Genomic DNA, 24371 nt, shown 5'->3' on the forward strand with positions numbered 1-24371 from the left:
AAAGCACAGTGACCTAAATCAGATATGTACTCACTGTCCCTGGAATCTTCAAGGGACTTAACAGCATTACGTTGTCAAAGACAAGGCATTTATACGTTACCATGGAAAGATTTCGTCTGGAGAAGAAGTTACCTGTATGTATCTAGTTATGATCTTGTGTTTTATTTACAAACAGATTTGGCTTTTTCAGTTTAGTAGTGAAGCTTGAAGAAATGTCAGGCTTATTAGCACTGGCTTAGAATAGTATCATCCTCTGTGTCCTTGGCTGTGGAAGTCATCTGCTGAAAAGAGTAACTCCTTGTGAAAAGTTAGCAATGATTGTAGCATCTTTATTATTCTATGAAATTTGGTTTTTGATCAGTTAATATTACTTGAATAAGGCTTTTAAAAATTCTTTTTGGCCAGGCTGTTGGGAAAGAGATTAATTTGTGGTAGGCATCTTCTGATGCTGTTTTAATAACAGATTTTGTAAATCTCAAGTGTCAAAAAAGGATGTGACTAGATTTATGAATATATTGTTAATCTTTGCCTTTCTTTTTTCCTCAATATTATGCCTTTGACATGTTAAAGTTTGACTTTTGATCATTTGGCCAAGAAAATACACATCACAGATTTTGCTTTTGCAGGTAGGAAAATGACTTAGGCGAAGAATTAGTGAAATGTGTTATGTAGTTATAAAATCTGTTTCAAATAAAACCTCATTTGTTTGATTATGCTGCGAATTCCTGCTTGTGAATTGAATTTAGGTTTTATCATGTGTCGATGATGGGCTTTTTTGTTTTTAAATCAATTTACTAAATTTCAAAATATTGAGTACCTTTGTATGTTTGAGCTTTAATTGTGTTCGTAAGGAGTTTTTGAGTGAATCCAGTATAAATTTTTAGCCGAGTGTCTTGTCCTTTGAAACATACTTGACATTCAGGTATTTATTAGAGAACTTAACTAAGAGTCCTGCTCAATGTTAGGATATAGTGGTGAGGAAAACAGACACGATTTCCCGCACCTTGGAACTTATTTTTCGACTGGAAGATAGTAGAAAGAAGTTAAATGAGTAGTTGCATAAACATGTAAAGAAAGCCAAAGAAGTAGTTACACAAATATGTGATTATAAGTTTTGAGAAACAGTGTAAAGAAAAAGTACTGTGTGTCCTCAACATATGTTTTAGTGACCTTGGTCTGTTGTCTAGTGGATAAAGAACCCATCTAATTGGGACTAGAGACCTGGCGTTTAATTTTAGTTCTTTGACCAGCTCAGTGTGATCTTAAGTCACTTAAGCTTTGTGCGTGTGTGTGTGCGCGTGCATGTGTGTGTGTGTAAAATGTACATATAAAATCAGAAAATTGAACCAAAAAAGTAAAACCTGTCGATACCTATGAGGTCTCATTTATTCATTAGGAACGGAAAAGACAATTCATTTACCTCTGGATTTCTCATCACTGGGAGCCACGCAGCTATAAAGTAATTGTTGAGCTGGACATTTGACTGTATTAGCTTTTCATTCTCTGATTTATCCCTGGTACCTGGCATAATGCTTGGCACACAGTATACACTCACTAAATATTTGTTGAATGAATGGATGAGTTCCTTAATTGCTAGTCTTTAAATGAATGAGATTTCTTTCATCATCTGTTGGATTTATGGGGATCCAGGGGTATTATCCAGGGGAAGAAGAGGCAAACAGACCATATTGCTGAGGGATTTCCTGCCTGTCTCCTGTTGGGTTTTCACTAGAAAAATGCAATGGAACTCTAAAAATACCTAGGTAATGAGAACCCCATGCTGACTGAAATGGGGAATCATGATAGGAAACCTACTGGGCCTTCTTTTGCTGAAAAACATCTATTGGATCTTTGTGTGTGCATGGTTTCTTCCCTTTGGTGCAGAATGCCTGTGCCTTTCTATGCATTTATACCACCAATGAAGTCTACATCATTTCTTTAAAAACCTGTTTTGGAAATGGATTTTGTTACTATGCTTATTTCTGTCAATAACTATATACATATTTGATAACCCTAAAATAAGCGATTTCTATATGTTTTTTTGGTGTGATGTACTGAATTAGAACTTGGAATGAATGCATCTCCTCGTAGAAATAAAGTAACAAATATTTGTGATTTATAATTTCAAGTAGAACCCTGATGAGGCTTTCCATTTGCCCATGACTCTTGTGCCTTGTAATGAAGCGTGTGACAGTAGAGTGTCTCCAGTGATCCTCTTTACTGTTGGAGGCCATTAATTGCCAGTTTTTATTGCCCCATACCTCTTTCAGTTTTCTTACTCTTACATTCTTCCATTTCTTTTTTTTTTTTAATTTTTTTTTTTTAACGTTTATTTATTTTTGAGACAGAGAGAGACAGAGCATGAACAGGGGAGGGGCAGAGAGAGAGGAAAATACAGAATCGGAAGCAGGCTCCAGGCTCTGAGCTGTCAGCACAGAGCCCGACGCGGGGCTCGAACTCACAGACTGTGAGATCATGACCTGAGCCGAAGTCGGACACTTAACCGACCGAGCCACCCAGGCGCCCCTACATTCTTCCATTTCTTCACTTTTTTCTTTTGAAATTTTTCTTTTAAAACTCGTTGTCTTTAGTTTTAACGGTGGTATTTGAAATAAATTTCTGAAGGCTTTTTGTTACAGTGTTTGAATCTGCCCAGTTCCTCCTGTGTCTGGGGACAAAGCATTTTTCTCAAGGCTTCAAAATTTTCTTTTTTTTTTTTTTTTCCTGTGGGGATTGCATGATTGCCTGAGTTTAAAATTTTTAGTTACAGGTGCCTGGGTGGTTCAGTCAGTTAAGTGTGTTAAGTGTCTGACTCTTGATTTTGGCTGAGGTCATGATCTCGGGGTTCGTGAGATTGATGCCTGCTTTGGGCTCTGTTCTGACCGCGCAGAGCCTACTTGGGATTCTCTGTCTCCCTCTCTCTGCCCCTCCCCTGCTTGCATGTGCACGCTCTCTCTCTCTCTCTCTCTCTCTCAAATTAATAAACACTAAAAAAATAAAAATAATATTTGCAATTTTAAATTTGCAATAATTTCCCATATACCTTTTATTTCTTTTCTGCTTTTTTTTTTTTTAGAGTAATGAATGAATTAAAAAATACTAAATGAGTTCTTTAGAAACTGTGAATATCATTCTTTGGCTTTTTATTTTATGAAATGGTGGTCATTGATTATTGATCTCCCTTTAACTGGATTAGGAAAGATTATTTGCCTTACTCTTAAGCTTTTTGGCCATAAATTTAAAAATTTCTAATTAAGTTCACCTCTTGGTGGTAGTTGGGGATATGGTTGGGAATTGGAATTATTTGGAGGAAATTTGTATTTTGGGGGACAACATTGTTATTTATATATACTTTGGTAAATTACCTTGCACATTTTGGGGGTAATCTTCTAACATACAAATCAACTTTTAGAACTCTACTAATAGATTTGGGGTTCTGTGTATTACAATGAAAGTGTATAATAATTTTACAGTATTGTGAATTGGAATGTACTTTTCATTTTCTGAAGGATCAAAACCATGTACATGAAGCTGGCAGTGGTCCCAGGCAGGCCTACTAAAATGATTAAGGGCACGAAGCAGTCTTTAGTGAAGAGCAGTTTAAATATGTAGGACTTCAGTCTGAATCATAACCCAAGGACTTGGTATTCAAACTTCGGTGTGCATCAGAATCACATAAGGAGGTCATTATACATAGACACACTCGTTCTTCATCTCAGCCTCCTGAATCAGCATGTCTAATGTAGAGCAACGGCAGGTGAATTTTAACAAGTTCTTTAGGTATGTCTGAATTTACAATATGTTAAAAAAAATCTCTTAAAAAATTTTGTTTAATGTTTATTTGTTTTTGAGGGAGGGAGAGAGAGTAAGTGGGAGAGGAGCAGAGAGAGAGGGAAACATGGAATCGGAAGCAGGCTCCAGGCTCCGAGCTGTCAGCACAGAGCCCGACGTGGGGCTTGAACTCACAAACTGTGAGATCATGACCTGAGCCGAAGTCGGACGCTTAACCCACTGAGCCACCCAGGTGCCGCCGCGCCCCCCCCCCCCCGCCCTCGCCCCCCACTGCAATCCCTTAAAGTAATAGTTTTATATTGTTATGAAAGTTAGTTGCAGCATCTTGGCATTTTCTCCTAGATACTTATGTAGGCATTTCCTGTGAATAATTCTATATGACCATAATACTGTTCAGGATACATTTTAAGCCTTCACTTTTAATTAGGAAACTAATAGATATTTGTTTGTAACTCATAAGGCTTATCTAATCTAGGGAAGCATTTTTTGTAGAAACACAGAATAGTTTCCTCATTTAGTTCAGTAAAAATGGGAGCCTTTTGGGTGCTTGGCATTTTCATGTAGTATCTCCTCCCACTGTGCACCAAGATAGATAAGACTTTCAGAACATGGCGTACTTAAGCCTCTGTATTCACACAGTTAAAATAAATCAAAGCAATGTAAACAATAATGAATTCAGAAGTCTGTCTCTACTGCCATGGGTAATAAGTTTTTCTTTTTCTTGTATGTCCTTCCCAGTGTTTTGTTATGCAAAATCAGATGTTCCTATTCTGGGGGTTTTCTTACACAGAAAGTGGCAGACCATATATATTGTTCTCTACCTTGGTGTATTTCATTTTATAATAGATCTTAGATATTTTTTCATGCCCATACATAGACTGTCCTCGTTTTTTTTTTTCTTCCCCCCAGTAGCTTGGTATTCCATTGGTGTGTAGCCATACCTCTATTAAGGGACTCTTGGGTTGTGTCCAGTCTTTTCCCGTTATAAGCTGCAATAAATAAATAACCTTGTGCATGTGTCCTTTCATACATAGAGAATTTAAATTTTCATTATGATCTTTTATGGCTAATTCTTAAATCTATTGTCTTCTTTATTATGGAACACTGGTACTCTGAATAGTTACCTTATTTTATAAATAGAAATGGGATAGAAATTCGACATTAAGGCAAAATAATTTTTTTAAGATTAGAGTGAGTCAGTCTTACATTGACATACTTTGGGTGCTTTTTTAATTCTTCTGTGTATTTGAATTTTCTCAATGCCTTAGCATTATTTCTTTTTAGGAAGACTTCATAGGCATCGGCCTATATCACTTATCTGATGTTAAGAACATTTTGATGTCAGGGGTTGCTCTTTGCTGTTACTGGTTTTAGTTTTCCACTATATTCTTGGAGTTAAAAAATGAGGAAGAGTTTTTTTCTAGATGCTAATGTAAAAATAAGTGATATTTTAACAGATAGAAATTTGAATTCATTGTCTTTTTAAATGACTAAAATTAAACATGTTTGTAACAAAAAAAATCTACACACGACATGTGTGTGTAATTGCTTTCCTAATCATTAGTGTGAGACAGTGTTAGCAGTTTCAAAGTTAGCCTTCCGAAGATTTATTACGTACGTGCATTTTTTTGTATATATGTTAACGCAAATGTAGTTTATACGGTATATTAACATACTTTATGTTATATATTTGAAGCATTATCCTAAAATGATAGGATTTAAAATGCAGTCTATTTAATTCAGAAATGTATTACCCCCTTGAAGCATTGATGGCTTTGTTCTTAGCGATTTTCAGTATTTAGCCTTATGCAGCCTGAATACTTTGTTGTATTACTCGTAATATGTCAAGATAACCAATTTGTGTGGCTTCCTTAATGTAAATGCATTATAGCAGGTTGCCTTTTTGATTCATGTTGCACAGCTGTCGAAAAGCTATGAGAAATTTTTAAGAGAAGGGAGAAATGAAGACGAACCCTCCCCCCAACCCTGTCTTTACAGAACTAGTATTGTAAATTTTTAGACTTTAAAAGTTTGAACTTTAGTTTGTTCTGCAAGTTACACATGAAAACATTCTTGTTGAAAGCCCAGTCACAATAAAATGATCTTCTTACCTGGCTTTAAGTTAAGTGACTTAGTTAAGGCTTCACAGACACTATGGAACGGGAGCAAAGCTGGGTGGGTCAGGAGGGGATATGCTGATGGCACCCTTTTTTCAACATGCCACTTTTTGGACATATTGGGAGGATTTTTGTATGATAGATGTTTAGGTGTCCAACTTAAGCTATTTTTGAGTGTTAGCTGATCGTGTTGGTAATACATCTAAACATGTAAGTGTATCTGTGTAGAAAGAAAAGAGGCTTTTTTTGGTTAGGGGTAAGAGAAAAATGTTTTGCTTCCTAGCTTTCTATCTTGGCAATTGTTCCTGCTAATGAAAGTTTGGAATGGGAGCAGTTAATCCCTTTAAGAATACACAGTATGCTACCTCTTGGATAATTGTCCTTTAGGAGACTGCTTGTGTTTTGTACCTGGGCATGAAATCACTGGAGGAGAGCTACAAATTTTAGAGTGTGACATGCTTAATGGGTGGTAATTACTAACTACTCTTTCTTGTACTGTGTGTGTGTGTGTGTGTGTGTGTGTGTGTGTGTGTATTCCTATACTTTCTACTCTAGCCTTTCCTCATTACTAAGGGTGTATGATTGTTGTGAGGCAGTTTGAAGAACCGTAAATCGTGTTTGTTTTTGGTCTTCTTTGTTAGTCCATTATATGAAAATATCTTGGAGTCTACACAGCCTGCTTCCCACTCCTTTAGATATGGAACCTTAGTAAGTCGTTTAGCTTCTCTGAGTTTTCTGTATTAAATTGAACACCAGTCCTTCAAAGTCCTATACAACAACCTCTTGATAGCCAAATCTATCTGATTATATATTTGGATATCTAACCTTCAGAAAGTAAGTTTGGATATCAAGATCTGCATTGCCTTTGGGGCACCTGGGTGGCTCAGTCGGTTGAGCGTCCGACTTCAGCCAGGTCACGATCTCGCGGTCCGTGAGTTCGAGCCCCGCGTCAGGCTCTGGGCTGACGGCTCGGAGCCTGGAGCCTGCTTCCGATTCTGTGTCTCCCTCTCTCTCTGCCCCTCCCCCTTTCATGCTCTGTCTCTGTCTTAAAAATAAATAAATGTTAAAAAAAATTAAAAAAAAAAAAAAAAGATCTGCATTGCCTTAATGTACTGTTTCTGGGTTTCGGGGAAGTTTTGGGAAGCATATAATTGAGGGTTTGGGTAGCAGGGGATTTGTTTAAAAACTTAATCAAATTGTTTCAATTTCTGAATTTTCAGATAAGAGAACTTAGACACAGAGTTTAGATAATAAGGAACAGTTGTGTATGAATCTAGTGTATACATTGAAAAAAGGTATACACAAAAGTGTGATATTGTAGATCAGAAGTAGGAGGAGATTTCAGAAGATCATTTTAACCAACCTCCTATTTGATTCTTTCTTAAAGTAGTCTTTCAGTTTATGCTTGGACATTGACAGTGGTTAGAAGCTAACTGTGTCAACGGTTCTTTCTGGTTTATTCTGAGTGTTAGAGGAGATCCTGGACTATAAGATCACCCATAAAAATGGGAATGGCTGAAAATGTGTCTTGCAAAACTTGAAAAGTACTATAATTGGATGGATAAAAAAGTATTCTTGAAAAGTAATACTCAGTGGACCATTAATGTTGTAATTAATGTTGCTATTATTATTATTATTATTTAATTCTCTTCTATAACTCCAGTGGTCTCTGTTGCCTGCAAAAGTACCAATCATAGCATAAGGACCTTCAAAGAGAATGAATTAGATTCATTTTCTTTCTTGAAAGCTCTTTACTCCTGCTTTTGGAAGGTTTGTAATTCTTCGATTCCATCTGAGTCAGAACAGTGTCCATTTCCTGTTGCCCATCCTTTTGCCTGCTTTGAACAGCTGGATCCAGGGTATCCCACCTGTGTCTTCATCAAGCCCCCAGCCCCTTCCAGGTCATTTCTGGGTCTTTAGCCTCTTCCCTGACCATCCTTTTCCTTGCGTTCATCTTTTGCTTTGATTCTTTGGCAAAAGCATCATAGGCTGGGCCCTCTCCGGTGTGATTGGTTTGCTGAACGACGTTTCGTATCCTGAGTTCCTCAGTGGGCCGCGTATGCAGCACAGATTCTGTGGGCTGCCCCATGTTCCTCTCGAAGTTCAGCCGGGCTTGTTCAATATCGGCCAGCTCTTCCTCAGATCCTTGGCATATCTTTGCAAACTCTTGAAAGTCTTCCTTCAGCGTGTCTCCCTGGTCCCAGGCTTGGTTGGACATAGCAGAGTCCTTGTCCACTGTTGCCTCCTTGTACACTGTTCTCTAGTATTAAAATGGAATAGACTTTGCTGAGGAACTGCAAGTGGTGGCGTCCTCCTTGCCCGCCCAGTCTGGGTGCCCCTGTGGTAGTCGTGTTAGACAAGGTGCAAGGCCTCCGAGCGTTGGGAAACGTTGGCCAGGCCGAATATTTCCTTGCACAGCTGCAGTTGACCCATGCCGGGCCAGGGTCCAGGGAGGGTACAGGGCCAGGGTCCAGGGAGGGTACAGCTCAAATTGAAGACTTCTTGAGGGAAGGGCATTTGCTCATCTGTCTCTGTCTGTGGCACAGAATCTCGAGCGTCATAACGTTTCTTTCAAAGTTAAGTTAGAAGCTTCAGAAGGGAAGTTAAAGCTAAAATTGTATTCTCTTAAAAACAGTCTCTGCAATATTTTACAATATAGATGTTTCTTTTTGTTGAACTGAGGAAGGGAACAAATATGAAGGTAGACTCAGACAACTCAAAGTTAGGATCTCCTTAAAGGTTAAATTTTGTCACAGCTTTTTCTTTGCAGAGAAATGAAAAGTTCTTCTAATTTTGACTGGCTCTTGATTAATTTGCAAGTGGAAGTGGTGCTACATATTTAATCTATAGACTCATTTTTGATCATTTTATGTGGAACCATAATACAACCCAGTATAGCTGCATTCAGTGTTCACTTTTAACCAGAGGACCTAAGAGCAAAGAACAATAAAGAAAACATTCCATATTGATATCTAAGGGTCACCCCTCAGCCCCAGTTTTCTCTCATTTCTGATCTGGATGGTCTTTCTGTTGAAGTGAATATACATACCAGTTACTTAGTAAACTGCCATAGAAGGAAGGACCAGTGAAAAATTGTCACCTCAATTCTTACCAAGAAATGTTGAAATAATCTTCTGTGGATTGGAGGGGGAGAAAAGCCTAGAGGAATAATTTAAAAAGAATGCAGTTAGCTATAATAAGAATTGAATTATTTGCGAGGTTCTTTGCGAGGAAGGTAATCTGTTATCTGTTTTTTAACTATTTCAAATAATGCCCCTATTAGTAGAAGGTCCTTGGTGTATATTGATGTCGTGAGTAAATGAGAATAATTTCATTTTAGGGTCCTGATGAAGAAGCCGTTGTGGATCTTGGCAAAACCAGCTCAACTGTGAACACCAAGTTTGAAAAAGAAGAACTAGAAAGTAAGTTTGTTTAAAATACCCTGTGTATAGCAGGATAAATTACTAATGAAAGTTTGTTACTGTTCTTTAAACTTTACCTGCTATTTGTGGAACTTTTCGTTTTTGTGAGGTAGAGCATACAATTTGGGAGAATGTTTTAACGCTTTTCTAAATATAGTTTAAGGGATAATACAGCAAACACCCATGTAACCATACTCATATCTGTTAATAGAACGTTCCTTGATTATCTTTGTTGAAAGTATTGAGATAACGTAGATTTCAGAATCTATGGTTTTCAGACTTCATTGGTGGTTACCATTACTTGCCTTGGGAAATTGAAATACCACAGTTGCAAAATCAGTTGATTCTTTTTTTTTTTTTTTTTCATTTCTAGCAAGCTACGTAATATGTGTTTTTAGCAAACTAGAGTGCCAGACTAATAAGCTACAGTTATCACTAGTTGTCATCTAGACGTTCATATTCTATGTCTGTTACATCAGCCTTTTGAAGTGCTGTAATAACCTCAGCATAGAATTATGGAGCAAATGAATTATTTGCTAGTCTGTCTTCCAGGAACAAGTCTTGGCAAATGGTTTCTTTTTTTTTTTTTTTTCCTTTTGAAATAATTTTGGATTTACAGAAGAGTTGCAAAGATAGTACAGAGTGTTCCTGTATACCCTTCACTCAGCTTTTTTAAATTTTAGCATGACCATCATAAGTTAATGAAAATGAAGAAAGATATTGGTATATTTCTGTTAACTAGAGTACAAATTTTATTCGGATTTCACCAGTTTTTGTACTGATGTGCATTTTCTGTTCCAGGATCCAGTTGAACAGTTCAGGATCTGGTAGTACATGTAGTTGTCCCATCTCCTTGGTCTTCTCTAGGACGGTTTCTTGGTCTCTCCTTGTTTTTCATGACCTCAGCATATTTGAAGGGTAGTGATTAGAGAATGTCTCTAAGTTTGGGTTTGTCTAATGTTATATGAACAGACTGAGATGATAGATATTTGGGGAACAAACCACAGAAGTGACGTGCTCTTTTCAAGGTATCATGTCAGAGGACGCATATCAACGTGACCTACTGGTGACGTTAACCTTGAATACTTGGTTAGGGTGGTGTTTGTGGCAAATGTTTTGATAGATTTATTTTGGGGTCTTTTTGGGAACTACGTTTTTAAGTTACAGCTTTTTGTGAAAGCTGGTACCATATGGGGGCCTTAATCTGTTGCTCTTAAAAAGGACATGGAAAGAGGCAAATAAGTCTTCTCCATATTATGAGATGAAAGAAAGCCCTGTTTATTAAAATTGACTTTATTTTTTATTTTTTAATGTTTATTAATTTTTGAAAGAGAGAGAGAGAGAGACAGAGCATGAGCAGGGGAGGGGCAGAGAAGGAAACACAGAATTTGAAGCAGGCTCCAGGCTCTGAGCTGTCAGCATAGAGCCCTACGTGGGGCTCAAACCCATGAGTTGTGAGATCATGACCTAAGCCGAAGTCGGACACTCAATCAAGTGAGCCACCCAGACGCCCCTAAAATTGACTTTGAAAGTCTAGGCTTACTAGGGCTTCTAGAAGGAACCTCTGCTATCTATAAGTTTAGGGTTAGATTTTGTGAATTCCAGGGACTAGGGCAGTTGAAATGTTTAGCAATAATTTTATCAATTAAAATGTGTGGTGAATCCATCGTTTAGCATTTAATGTCACCCCTCAAATATGTGTGACCCAGAACGTGAAGAGCAGACTTAGCTATATGTTTGTTCTTTTGCTTCCCTTGTTTATCCCAGAGCCTTTAGCTTTACGCACCTTGTATGTATCTAAATTTCAGTATCAAGTTTGAGGGAGAGATTAAGTTTATCTCAGAGTTTGTCTGAATAGGTCTTTGACAGAATAAAGTTAAAGGTTAAAGAAAAAGGAAAGAAAAAGTTATAACAGAGGACACCAAGGGTGATAATAAGAGCCAAATAAATGATAAGGCTTGAGCTCCCAATCTTCGGATTCTGGCATATTCCCGTTTATCTATTCTTTCTAAATTGGAAACTCCTATAATTTATTTTCACTTTGGTGTACTGGAGCTATGTGCCAGAACCCATTAATACTAATTTGAGTACAACTTTGTAATTCCCAGGGCACAGTGATGAGAATGTGACTCTTTAATTGACATTTTTCCGTAGTGTTCAAAAGAAAATAGTTTCACTAAAATTAGATAGTAATCATGAGTTTTGTTATAATTTTTTTTTTACTTACTGAAGTACAATTTATTTAACGTAAATTTTATCATCTTACAGTGTATAAATTAGTGGTGACTGGGTGGTTCAGGTGGTTAAGTGTCCAACTCTTTTTTTTTTTTTTTTTATGTTTATTTATTTTTGAAGGAGAAAGAGACAGAGTGTATGTGGGGTGGGGGTGGGGGCAGAGAGATAGAGGGAGACACAGAATGTGAAGCAGGCTCCAGGCTCTGAGCTGTCAGCACAGAGCCCAGCTTGGGGCTTGAACCCACAAACCACGAGATCATGACCCGAGCCAAAGTCAGACGCTCAACTGACTGAACCACCCAGGTGCCCCTGCATCCAGCTCATGATTTCAGCTCAGGTCATGATCTCATGGTCGGGGTCTGGTCTGAGTGTGGAGCCTTCTTGGGATTCTCTGTCTCCATCTCTCTCTGTACCCTTCCCCTGCTTGTGCTCACTCCCTCTCTCTCTCTCTTTCAAAATAAATACATAAACATTAAAAAAATAAAGTGTGTAATTAATTTCTTAGAGTATGTTCACTGTATTGCGTAGCCATCATCACACTAATTCCAGAACATTTTCATCATTGCTTCCCCCCCCACCCCCACCCCAGTGCTATATAAATGATTTTTAATTTTGGGATTCTCTGGTAACATTAAAAAAAATTGGTAGTTAATTTCTACAATTTTTTTTTTTTTTTAAATCTAGGGCCTACCATATATTAGGCAGAGTACTAGGTCCTGGAAGATGTTTAAGCAGATAATTTTAATTCATTGTATTTCTATAGGTCTAGTTCTCTTTTACTTTGAATGTGATTATTTAGTTTACTGATAGTAATATATTGGTAACTGAAACAAATCAAGAGTGTCACCTTTTTCAAACTTAGCTGGGTATGTGTGTTTTGGGCAATTCACATTTTTTGCTGCTCTGGATATTTGTAAATGACTGCAGAATTGCTAGGAGTATTGACTTTGGGGTTACAAATAAATTTTAGCAAGTTGGCAAACTGGAAAATAAAGAATTCACAAATAATGAGGATTGGCTGTATATTCAAATCTCATGTAAAGATGAAGATCTTGAGTTTCTTGAAGTATTTATTTTCTGGCCATTTTAATGAAATTTGTTAGGAAAAGAGTGTCCTTGACTATTCATATTTTAGTGTGTTAATTTTTAAATGTACATAATGGCAAATAGCAGCTGTGTGTCAGAAGGCTTTTGCATGGTTGCAAGTTAGTTAAATTTGTAGCCCACCACCCCTTTCACTTCACACAGCTTAGATAGGAACTTTACTTAAACTATTTAAGAAATCAATTTCATGCCTCAGTATTTGATACAGTGCTGCTAGCTGTCCTAGTTCCCTGATTAAGTTTTATTTAGTGGGCAAAAGCAGAGACTGCCTTTTATAACTGTTTTGTTGGTTACAATACAAACTCAGAATAATGCAGCATCAGCAGTGGCCTTTTATATTCCAGAAGCATATGATAACCTTATTGTATTGCCCCCCCCATCTGACAATTCATGCCATTTAATTGGAATATTTGGACCATTTACATTTAATGTAGCTTTCAGGAATTTGGACCTTACTGATTTGGGATTTTCAAAACTTTAATAAATATTTATAAATGTCCGTTTGTGAATATTGATTATAAAGTATTATCATTAAGACATATCTCTTAAGAATCTCTATCACCTAGGGTTGACATTAAATGTAGATGGAATAAATTTATGTCTGCATAGTATGATTTCTTTCTCAAAATACGTTTTTAGCCTTGCAAACTAATGCTTACACAAGTAACCTGTTTATCTAGTATGTTTATCAGTCAGTGGTGTTAACCCATGATGTAACATTCTGTTTAGTGCTCTGTAAAATAAAATAACAGGAAATAACAGTGTTAATTACATGAACTTACATATAATTCTTTTTTATCAAAGCAAAATTTGGTATACTATTGTGTATATTACCTTTGTCCCTTTTGGAAAACCAGTAATGTTTCTGAACTTTTGGCTAGGTCATCGAGCTGTTTATATTGGTGTTCACGTCCCGTTTAGTAAAGAGAGTCGTCGGCGTCACAGGCACCGGGGACACAAACATCACCACCGGAGGAGAAAAGATAAAGAATCAGATAAAGAAGATGGACGGGAGTCTCCTTCCTATGGTAAGAGAAGACAGTAGTTCTCTGTTAACACTTTAAAATTCTCTCCTGGAAAGCTTTGTCAAAAAAGTGGAATATTTTCTTTCTTAAATTTTATGTCTGCTGTAATTTAGACATACATATTTTATAAGTCTTGAAGAATACTAATTGAAGTAATATTTTTTCTACAAGAAAGATACTTAGTTTATAGGCTAAGGTCTACTTAGGAGAAGTGAAAAAAGGAAGGGCCTTTGTTTTCTTCATTGTATTCCAGCTTTGGAATCATAATAGTTGAGTCTTGACATGTACACTTCAGTTTGATGGGGTTTTATTTCTTTTCTCTATTACCTATCTCATCATTTATATATGCAGGGAACAAATATCTGGAATCTTCAGGCTCCTGGACAAGATTAACTTTTTTTTTCATTTTTAAATACATTTTTTGGCTAGAAAATTTTATCCACTAAGTTGAACTACTCGGTTATCTGTGCAAATAAGAGTGCTCTGAGTTGATAGTATTGTCTATGAAAGGACAAGATTTTTGTTTGAAAGTAGACAAATATAGAAGTGCCAATAGACAGGAAATCAGGAAAAAAAAAAGGCATAGTGTAGAGGAAAGAGAATGTTATAATAAATATTAATGGTACTGATTTAAGTGGCCCTGAGAAATGCGTATGGTGAGAGCCAGAAAAAACAGCTGTGCAGCCTGAGGAGGACTCTTAAGATATTGCAGGTAGTGGACATCGAAGGCATCATTATTTTTTTAGGACATCATGGGCCTGCATGGCCATCTCTACACGGGTCCTATGAGCATTCTAGAAAAGTTACGTGAGCAGTACCCTGTAGGCACTTGTGTGCTATGCCAAAGGACCATTTTTGTGAAGAAGAGGGAATGATGCCTATGTGTAATACAGTTACAGCATGTATGTTATGCCTTGCCAATTCTGTGCTAAGCATTCCACCAAGCTCTTGACATACACCCTTTGATTTAATCCTCTCTGCACTTTTAATCTAATTTTATTTATTTTTCGTTTTTATTTTAATTCCAGTTAGTTAACATGCAGTGTTATTCTAGTTCCAGGTGTGTGATATAATGATTCAGTTCCACACATTACCCAGTGTTTATCATGACAAATACACTCCTTAATCCTCATCATATCTAACTCATCCCCCTAATCCTTTCCCTTCTGGTGACCATCAGTTTGTTCTCTGTAACTAAGAGTCAGTTTCTTGGTTTGTCTCTCTGTCTCTCTTTTTCCCTTTGCTTGTTTTGTTTCTTAAATTCCACCTATGAGTGAAATCATATGGTATTTGTCTTTGATTGACTTATTTCACTTAGCATTATACTCTGACTCCATCCATGTCATTGCAAATGGCAAAATTTCATTCTTTTTTATGGCCCAATAATGTTCCATTGTATATATATACCACATCTTTTTTAATCCTCTCTGCACTTTTTAAAAGACAGATATTGTTTTCAGTGTGTAGATGGAGACACTTCAGCTTAGAGAGACTAAGTGTGATGGGAATCTCTTAAAAAGCTGTACTAAAAGATAGTACATATATAAAACAGTAATTTGCAGACATTGGACAACAGGCAGTATGGGACTCTGACCTCTGAGAGAGGGGAAGCAAGATGAGCCTTGTGCTTGTCTGAGCATATTACCTAGAGACAGTTTTTCCAGGCCACGGCACAGGAAGGGAATCTGGAACAGAACCTTCCTTGAAGGCTCTCAGAATTGAGATGGAGTTTGGAATTTGGGAAGGCCAAAGAAGCTAGTCAGGTGTGGAGTGCCAGAGAATAGAGAGCTATACACAGAGACGGTTCCAAAGGTTGAAGAAGGATCCTTTGAATCTTTGGTGGAGTACTAATTTAAGCCAAAGGAAACTACTTGAGGCCTGAGAAGTAACCATCAGAAGGCAGTAGGCTAACTAGTTCTTGGATTTCACGTAAGACTGGGAATAGGGTGTGTTCCCATCAGTCAGAGTGGAAAGACCTTGACATACAGGGCATTGTGTAGAGTTCTCAGAAGGGTATTGCCATAATAGCAGGTCTTAATTAGTTTTGCACTAAAAACTGCAGTAGATCTCCAAAAATTTTTAAAGCAGGTCTTGAAAGAATTAAATTAAATTAAAGGTTTTTGCCAGAACAAAGTATAATACTACTAAAAGAAATACTGTAAAATCTAGCACTTAAACATGTAAAGTTCACACTATCTGATATCTACAAATTACTTGAAATATGAAAAATAGGAAGATATGAGCCATAACCAAGAGAAATAAATCAGTAGAAACAGATCCAGAAATGACAGAATTGATAGAATTAGAAAACAGCATGTTAAAGCAACTACACTGTTTACTTTGAATGTTCAACAAGATACCGGAAGATGTAACTGTGATGAACAGAGAATTTGGAAATGTAAGAAAGCCCAAATGGAACTTCTAGAGATGAAAAATAAGGTATCTTAAATTAAAAATACCCTAGGTAAGATTAACAGAGGATTTGACTCAACAGAAAAAAAGGATCAGTGATTTTGAAGACAATAGTGATAGAAACTACCCCAAAGTGAAACAGAAAAGCCTAGAGTGAGTAGAGCATCAATAATTTGTAGACCAATATCAGTTAGTCTAATATATGTATAATTGGAGTGCCAGAAAGGAGGGTGGCAGAAAAGAAATTTGAAGAAATACTAGTTGAAAAATTTCTAAATTTAGTGAAAATGCTGAACACACAGGTTCAAGGAGTTCAACAAAACTTAAGAAGAAATATGAAGAGAACCCCACAAAGGCACATAAAAATTAAATCGCTGAAACCGGGGTGTAACAATCTTAAATGAATATGCGTGTAGTAAAAGCTTCAAAATACATGAAGCAAAACTGATAAAATTGAAAAGATAGACAAATGTATTGTTGTTGGATACATTTATAAGGTTGTAGATTTCAACTCTCTTTTGTCAGTAATGGATAGAACAAGTTAAAAAATCAATAAGGATATAGAATACCTAAATAACATTATCAGATGGATTGATATTCACATTCATTGAGCCCTCCACCCAAGAAAAGCAGAATATTCTAGTCCATAAACAAGTCTTAATACATTTAAAAGATTGAAAGTGTATTCTCTGACCACAGTAGAATTAAACTACAATAACATCAAGAAAAATCCCCAGATGTTTGGAAATTAAACAAGATGCTTCTCAATAACCCATGTGTTAAAAGCAGTCACGGCAGAAATTAGGAAATATTTTGAACTCATAAAAATAAAACACAGTACTGGCAATAATTGAGATAAAATCTTGTGAAGTGAGAACATGCTTCTGATGTGCAGGTTCCTTTAGCATGGTACTGTGCAAAGTTAGACTGCCCATATATATTGAGAATTGTTAGATGCAGCCAAAGCAATGCATAGAGGAATATTTATAGCACTTAACCCTTATATTAGAAAAGGAAGATCTGAAATGAGTGACTTACATTTCTAACTTAAGAAACTAAGAGAAAACATAGAGCATAGTAAACCAAAGTAAGGAAAACAAAGGGAAAATATAAACCAAAGCAGAAATGAATAAAATAAAACTCAGAAAAACAATAGCAGAAATCAGACTGAAATCTGATTCTTTGAAAAAACCATTAAAATTGATAAACTTGTAGCTAGAGTGATTAGGAGGAAAAAAAAAAGATATAAATTACCAGTAGCAGAATATTTCTGTACATACACTACAGATACTAAAAGACTAATGAGGGAATATTATGAATGATGTTATGCCAACAAAATTGATAATGTAGATGAGATGGGGAAATTCATTAAGAATAAAAGCTACTAAAAATTGATAACCTAAATTACCCTATATGTATAAAGAAATTAAATTTGTAGTCTAAAACAGTTCAGCAGTGGAAATTTACTCCCACAGAGCTCATGGATGAATTCCATCAAACATGTAAGGAAGAAATTACACAGACTTCCAGACAATTGAAGATGAAGGAACACTTCCTAATTCATTTTTATGAACCCAGCATTACCTTGATACAAAAATTAGATACAGATATTATAAGAAAATGAAATTACAAACTAAATATTTCCCATGAATGTAGTTTCAGAAATTCTTAACAAACTAAAAACATATTTTATACAGCAGTATCTAAAGAGGATACTATGACTGTGTTAGGGGGAATAATGCCTACCAAGATGTCCCAATTCCTAATGCCTGGAACTTGTGAATGTTAATCTTACAGCAAATTTGAATTTACAGATGTGATTAAGTTAAGGATTTTGAGATAGGGAAGTTATAGTGGATAATACAGGTTGGCCGGTTACAATTACAGGGGTTCTTAGTAAGAGGCAGTCCAAAGATCAAAGAAGTAGTGGATGTGACCACAGAAGCAAGTGCTGTAGTAAGGGGGAAGTGTTCAGACCCAAAGAATGTAGGCAGCTTCCAGAAGCGAGAAAAGGTAAGGAAATGGATTTTCCCCTAGAGCCTGCAGAAGGAACCAGCCCCATGATGTTAGTACTGTAAGACTCCAGAATTATATATAAGAGAATAAATTTGTGTTTATGCCACCAGGCTTGTGGTAATTTGTTACAACAGCAATAGGAAATTAGTGTGATAACCTGTGGAAAAGCAGAGTTGGTATAAAGTTTAACTATCAATATAAATAATCATATTTATACTATAAAGGAGAAAAGCCATATAATTATCTCAGTAGGTGCAGAAAAAGCCTTTGACAAAATTCCATCCTCATTTATGATAAAACTCTCAGCAAACAAGGAATAAGAGAAAACTTCCTCAGACCGATACAGAGCATCTATTAAAGAAACTTCTTTTTTTTTTTTTTTTTTTTAATTTTTTTTTTTTTCAACGTTTATTTATTTTTGGGACAGAGAGAGACAGAGCATGAACGGGGGAGGGGCAGAGAGAGAGGGAGACACAGAATCGGAAGCAGGCTCCAGGCTCTGAGCCATCAGCCCAGAGCCTGACGCGGGGCTCGAACTCACGGAGCGCGAGATCGTGACCTGGCTGAAGTCGGACGCTTAACCGACTGCGCCACCCAGGCGCCCCTAAAGAAACTTCTTTAATGTCACATTTAGTGCTGAAGAGATGTAGTGCTTTCTCCTTCTGATTTGGAGAGAGAGAGGCAAGGTTGTTCTGTGCTGCTTCTACAGAACATAGTACTGGAGGACCTAGCCTGTGTAATAAGGCAAGAAAGAAATTAAAGGCCTACAGCTTGCAAAGGAAGAAGTAAAGCTGTTTTTATTTACACATACAGGATCATGTATCTAGTAAATCCTGAGCAGTCTATGAAACTACAGAACTATGTGAGTTTAGGAAGGTTGTACTCTACAAAATCAATTATCTTTCCATATATTTCTCTAGTAGCAAAGAACATCCAGAAATTGCCACTTACAGTAGCACCAGAAATACTGCTTGGGGATAAATCTGATGAGGGAATTGCAAGACCTAAAAATGTTGAAAATTTCAAAACATCAGTAACTTCAGTCACAGTATGTTTTAGTTTGTCCTGCATAGGTCCAAGGGTAGTCCTTTTATATGAAGATCCATGTGATATACATACTGGAAAATTTTCTAATACAGTTTTTATTGCTTTTTCCCCATTCTTTGTATTTTCTTCATTCTGGGGTTCTTCCTGTTTGATTGTCTTTTTCTTTTTCTTTTTCTTTCTCTTTTTCTTTTTCTTTTTCAAGTTTATTTGTTTTGAGAGAGAGAGTGTGAGCAGGGAGGGAGAGAGAGAGAGAGAGAGGAAGAGAGAATCCCAAGCAGGCCCTGGCTCCAGTGTAGAATGTGATGTAGGGCTCAGACCCATGAACCTGAGGTGAAACCAAGAGCGTAACCCACTGCACTACCCAGGTGCCCCCTGGTCGATTTTCTTACTCTGTTCTCTACATCTCTGAACCTTCTGTTTCCCATCGTTTTATTTGTCATCGATGCAGTCTGTCTAATTTCTTCAGATCTGTCTTTTCCTATGTGAATTCCTTCTACTCTTTAACCTGTTCATTGCATGTGTAAGTGCCTGGAGGTTTTGTTTACTTTGGTGTAAATTTTGAGTTTGACTTCCTGTCTCTTATTCAGCAGGATTCGGTTTTGTTTTCAATTGGTGCTTTTGGTTGTTTGGTGGCCACAGGGCTTTCAACTGTCCTGGACTAGGATTTATACTGATTTCTCTTGAGAGCCTGTACCGTGTAGTTTAAATTCAGATGCCACAAGTGCGGTATCTTTCTTAACAGTGACTTGTCCTGCCTCCCTAACCTCAGCTGACAAGAGTTTTACTTCTCTACGATAGCAGGAAAGGCCACTTTCTGTAGACCCCTAGCTTTGCTTTTTCTCATCATTTTTTGGACCTTGGAGATTTTCCTTTTTCACTCTTGAATTTAGCTACATATTAGAAATTTCTACAAATTCTGTTTTCTCCAGCATGTTCTTGTATTTTGAGTGATAAAAAAGTCCTGTCTTTGAGCACAGTGTTCCATGGTTTTGGAAGTTGCTTTTTTTTATTTGTTTTTACATCAGTTATAAGATTAGTTTCACTTGTTTATCTTTTTTTAAAGATTTTATTTTTAAGTAATCTCTAAACCCAACGTGCAACTCGAACTTACAGCCCTGAGATTCAGGGGTCAAATGCTCTACCAGCTGAGCCAGCCAGGCATCCCTCATTTGTTTATTTTTACCATACAGTTTCTCTTTTTTTGTCTGTGGAGGTGACCTCTGTGTGAGACTCTTATTTCCAGATTGTTGGTCCTCGTTTCCTTCAAAATTTATAGTATTTTAATAACAGAGTATATTTATTTATTTATTTATTTATTTATCACAAAAACATGTCACTTTCAAACTGAGTTTATCTTTGAATGAATTGTGGCAATTTTTCAGCGTATTTAAATTCTTTTGTTAAGACACACCATCCCAAAGAGTTCAGTTCATTCTTGGCACTGAAGATGATGATGAAGAGCACATTCCGCATGACCTCTTTACGGAAATGGATGAACTGTGTTACAGAGATGGAGAAGAGTACGAATGGAAAGAAACCGCCAGGTAGTAATACTGAGTCTCAGTATTTAGTTGGCTTTTCTTGATTTCTTCTTGTAATGTAAATATAATGAATTTATGAGCTACCTGGTGCTTTGAAATACCGAGCAGAGAATTTCCTCGTGTCTAGAAGTTACATCTTCAGAGTGTATCTCTTAATTCTCAAAATTCGTTTTCCTAAGGAATACTTTAATACAGCACAGAAGGCAATTATGTGAATTGTACTTTCTAATGTCTTTGACTAGAGAAATACATTTGGAAAAGTCATGATCCTGCTGCATATTTTCAGTTTCAAAGAGAATTAGAAGTGGAAACTATGGAAATTCCACAGCGGGTCACTGTTGCGATAGAGTAGGAGGAGGAGCTGTAAGGTAACCTGGGAGGATAGATACTGTGGACTATTAGTTTGATTTGCAAAGATGTGTCTGTAGCCAAATTTTGTGGTTGGTGGTGGTGATCTTTGTTTATCTTTAAAAGAACAGGTTTATGTGTTTCATATTAAAAGAAGCAAATAATAAGGATTTCATTACTTATAATCCTCATTATTTATAAAATATTTTTTATGTATTACACATTTCAGATGGCTGAAATTTGAAGAGGATGTTGAAGATGGCGGTGACCGGTGGAGTAAACCTTATGTGGCAACTCTCTCTTTGCATAGTCTTTTTGAACTCAGAAGTTGCATCTTAAATGGAACAGTCATGCTGGATATGAGAGCAAGCACTCTAGATGAAATAGCAGGTTATAGTAGTCTGCCTTTTTTAATATTTAATTTGCACTGCAATTAGGGGTATTTAAGTTAGGGAAATGTGGTGGAATTTTAGACCCTTGATTTAATAGCTCTGTGTTGAGTTTCCATCCTGTGTGGGACCACATGAGGAGTACACATATAAAGAACGCCTTTTGTCTTTAACGGAGTTCAGGAGATTGAGTTAGACAGTCCCAACTACAGTACCAGCAAGAAAGTACTAGTGCCATAGGTGGGATATGCGGTCTGTTTCGGGAAATGTAGAGAAAAGAGCTTTTGTTTCTTCAAGTTTTGGACGAAGGTATCTGGGGAGGATCCACGAGTACATTAAATGTATTACCTATTTTTAGACTGAACACATGGGAACAAGGAACAGGTGGTACAAGGAAAAAGAAAGTAATCTAAGGAGGAGGAAGAAAAGGAAGAAAGGTCTAGAAAGTATAGAGAGGTATGAATTTCATATCAAAGTCAGTTCCCTGTGAATGTACAGATTTCTTGAGTAGGAGACATTTACTTTGGCTTTGCAGTGATCGCATAATACAATGTAATATTTTCATTATTTACAATGTAATGTTTTATAATCCAGGGTCCACTTGTATGCCAGTCTCTAGTCATTGTGTTAATGTTACAGTTTACCTGCTAGGTAGGTTGATTCCAGTTTTCTGTTAGAGGACTCTTACAGGTTTCAAAACTTGACTCTTTATCTCAAATTAGTGGCACTGTTTAAAAAAAAAAAGATATAGATATATATTTATTTATTTATAGGTTAAAAGTAGTTACAAATACAGTTATAAAAATAGTCCAGCCCCTACAATAATGTATCATATGGCATTACATCAATTCCCCCCACCCCCTTCACACCCTGATGTACTCGTCTTCCTAGAATTTATTACTTCATGATATTTTACCTTTTCATTTGCTCACTGGTATTTCTACCTCTGGAGGAGTGAGAGCAGAAACTTGATCTGCTTAGTTAAATGCTATATTTCCAACACATAATAGGCAAATAGTTAATTACTGAATGAAGGAGTCCAGATATCCATCTATAGTTTTGATGAAAAATATGAAGTGAAGCAATAAAATACTTCATGTTTTAGGAAGCCAGTATTATTGAATATTCACTTTAATAGAATTTATTGTGTCCATAGCAGGAAAGCACTTGCAACTACAGGGAAGCTATTAGTGTGGCCCCTTTATAAAGGGCCCCTTTATAAATAAATAACAGGACTTATTAAAATAAGGGTCTCCTTGTAACTTGTTTATTTTCCTTAGATAATGTTCATATTTATCTTACGTGTACATTATACAATATCAGAAGAGAATAATACTTTCTAGAACTATTTAAAGATCTTATTTTTCAGTAAGGTTTCACTTACAATTTATTGCTTACTCTGTGTTACAGTCATCCAAGTGTTAGCTTCTTTAGTAACAATGGCTGCTATCTATTTATTTTTCTTTCAATAGATATGGTATTGGACAACATGATAGCCTCTGGCCAACTGGATGAGTCCATAAGAGAAAATGTCAGAGAAGCTCTTTTGAAGAGACATCATCATCAGAATGAGAAAAGATTCACCAGTCGGATTCCCCTTGTGCGATCTTTTGCAGATATAGGCAAGAAACATTCTGACCCTCACTTGCTTGAAAGGAATGGTGAGATAAGTTGTGGCATCCAATTTTCGCTAACCCTTCCGCTCTAACAGCATTCCAGTCTAGCACAGTTAGCATTTGGGAGAAGAAAGATATTTCTTACAGATAATTCTGTGGGTCATTTTAGTATCCTTTTTATTCTTTTTAAAAAATAATGTTATCTTTGTATTTAAAACATATCATTTCTAAAATACCATTCTTGACAACGTGACCATTAATCTGTAGAAATCGTTTAGATGAAAAAATTTAAAATCCACTCTAGTTAAAATGGCACATTTAAGTATTGGTGACATACAGAACACTGTCACTATAGCTAATCCTGAATTCCTTCTTCCTATTTATTTTGCTTTTTTGTTTTTGTCAAGAATTCTCGTATAATAAATGAAGGAGGCATAAATTATGATCTGTAAGTTTAATCTTCTTAAAATTCCAAGTCTTGGGTTTAAACTTTTATTATCTGTATTCGAGTTTTTCATAGTGATTTTTCTCTTCGTTTCCTGAGTTTATTTGCTCCACAGAAACAAGTGTTCTGGCATTGTTTTGATGATTTCACTGCCCTTTATTTATACAGTTTGTGCAAGTTTTTATGGATGTTTTGTTCTTATGCTAGGGATGACCTCCCCGATGTCCTCCTAACCTCTGAGAGTGGCACGGACCCACATGTTCCAGCTCTCCGCCCTCACTCGTGGTCTGGTAGTGGTCATGTGGGGATACAGCAGTGTTCTTGTAGCCGGTTACCTCTGTCCCTGTTTTAAGACTGGAGCGCCCGGAGGCTTTGCCTCCCTCTTTTTAAAGTAGAAGAATACAGCCCTGGGGTTCTATTTTGGCTCTCAGAAGAGAGCTCTGAAGACAGTGACTCTGCAAAACCTACATACAAAGGGTTGGAGTTGCTTATGAGGGTCATTCTTGCCTCTAGCTGCTGCCATTACTCAAGGCCTAAAAGGATTAGAGTGAAGAGGAGTGCAAGATGGGCCACAGTGTCTTTCTGCTCCTCCTTTCTGTCCCGGCAGTAATAGTATGGCTTTTAAGTGTTCTCCAAACAGCCATTGGTGATGGGATTTAATACATCTGAAGTTTGACAGTAATCGTCTTTTGCAGCTCAGTGTAAACATACTCGAGACCATCTTCTGAGCTTTGACCATTAGAACTCTTTTTAATCTGTTTAAGGTTATGCCTCTGTATACGTAAGTGACCCTAAGAATAAAAGAAAGAATTACACTTACTTCGGGGCGTAAGTGTAATTTTAAAGCAAGCCACCTGTGTCA

General features: G+C 36.7%; 1 protein-coding gene across 5 annotated transcripts in view; it reads left to right on the forward strand.

Annotated features, from left to right (window-relative positions):
* The window catches only part of SLC4A7 (solute carrier family 4 member 7), a 111602-nt gene that overhangs the window by 32523 nt on the left and 54708 nt on the right, over nucleotides 1-24371 (forward strand). For 4 of the 5 annotated variants that reach the window (XM_030330586.1, XM_030330582.1, XM_030330585.1 and 1 more), the window contains exons 2-6: nucleotides 9250-9331; nucleotides 13552-13698; nucleotides 20576-20714; nucleotides 21289-21449; nucleotides 22921-23109. In XM_030330586.1, coding sequence (XP_030186446.1) covers nucleotides 9250-9331; nucleotides 13552-13698; nucleotides 20576-20714; nucleotides 21289-21449; nucleotides 22921-23109 — 718 coding nt within the window. The remainder of the gene's footprint in view (nucleotides 1-9249; nucleotides 9332-13551; nucleotides 13699-20575; nucleotides 20715-21288; nucleotides 21450-22920; nucleotides 23110-24371) is intronic. The other variant, XM_030330584.1, reaches the window with a different exon arrangement.

This window comes from Lynx canadensis, chromosome C2 (assembly GCF_007474595.2).
Source record: "Lynx canadensis isolate LIC74 chromosome C2, mLynCan4.pri.v2, whole genome shotgun sequence".
NCBI lineage: Eukaryota > Metazoa > Chordata > Mammalia > Carnivora > Felidae > Lynx > Lynx canadensis.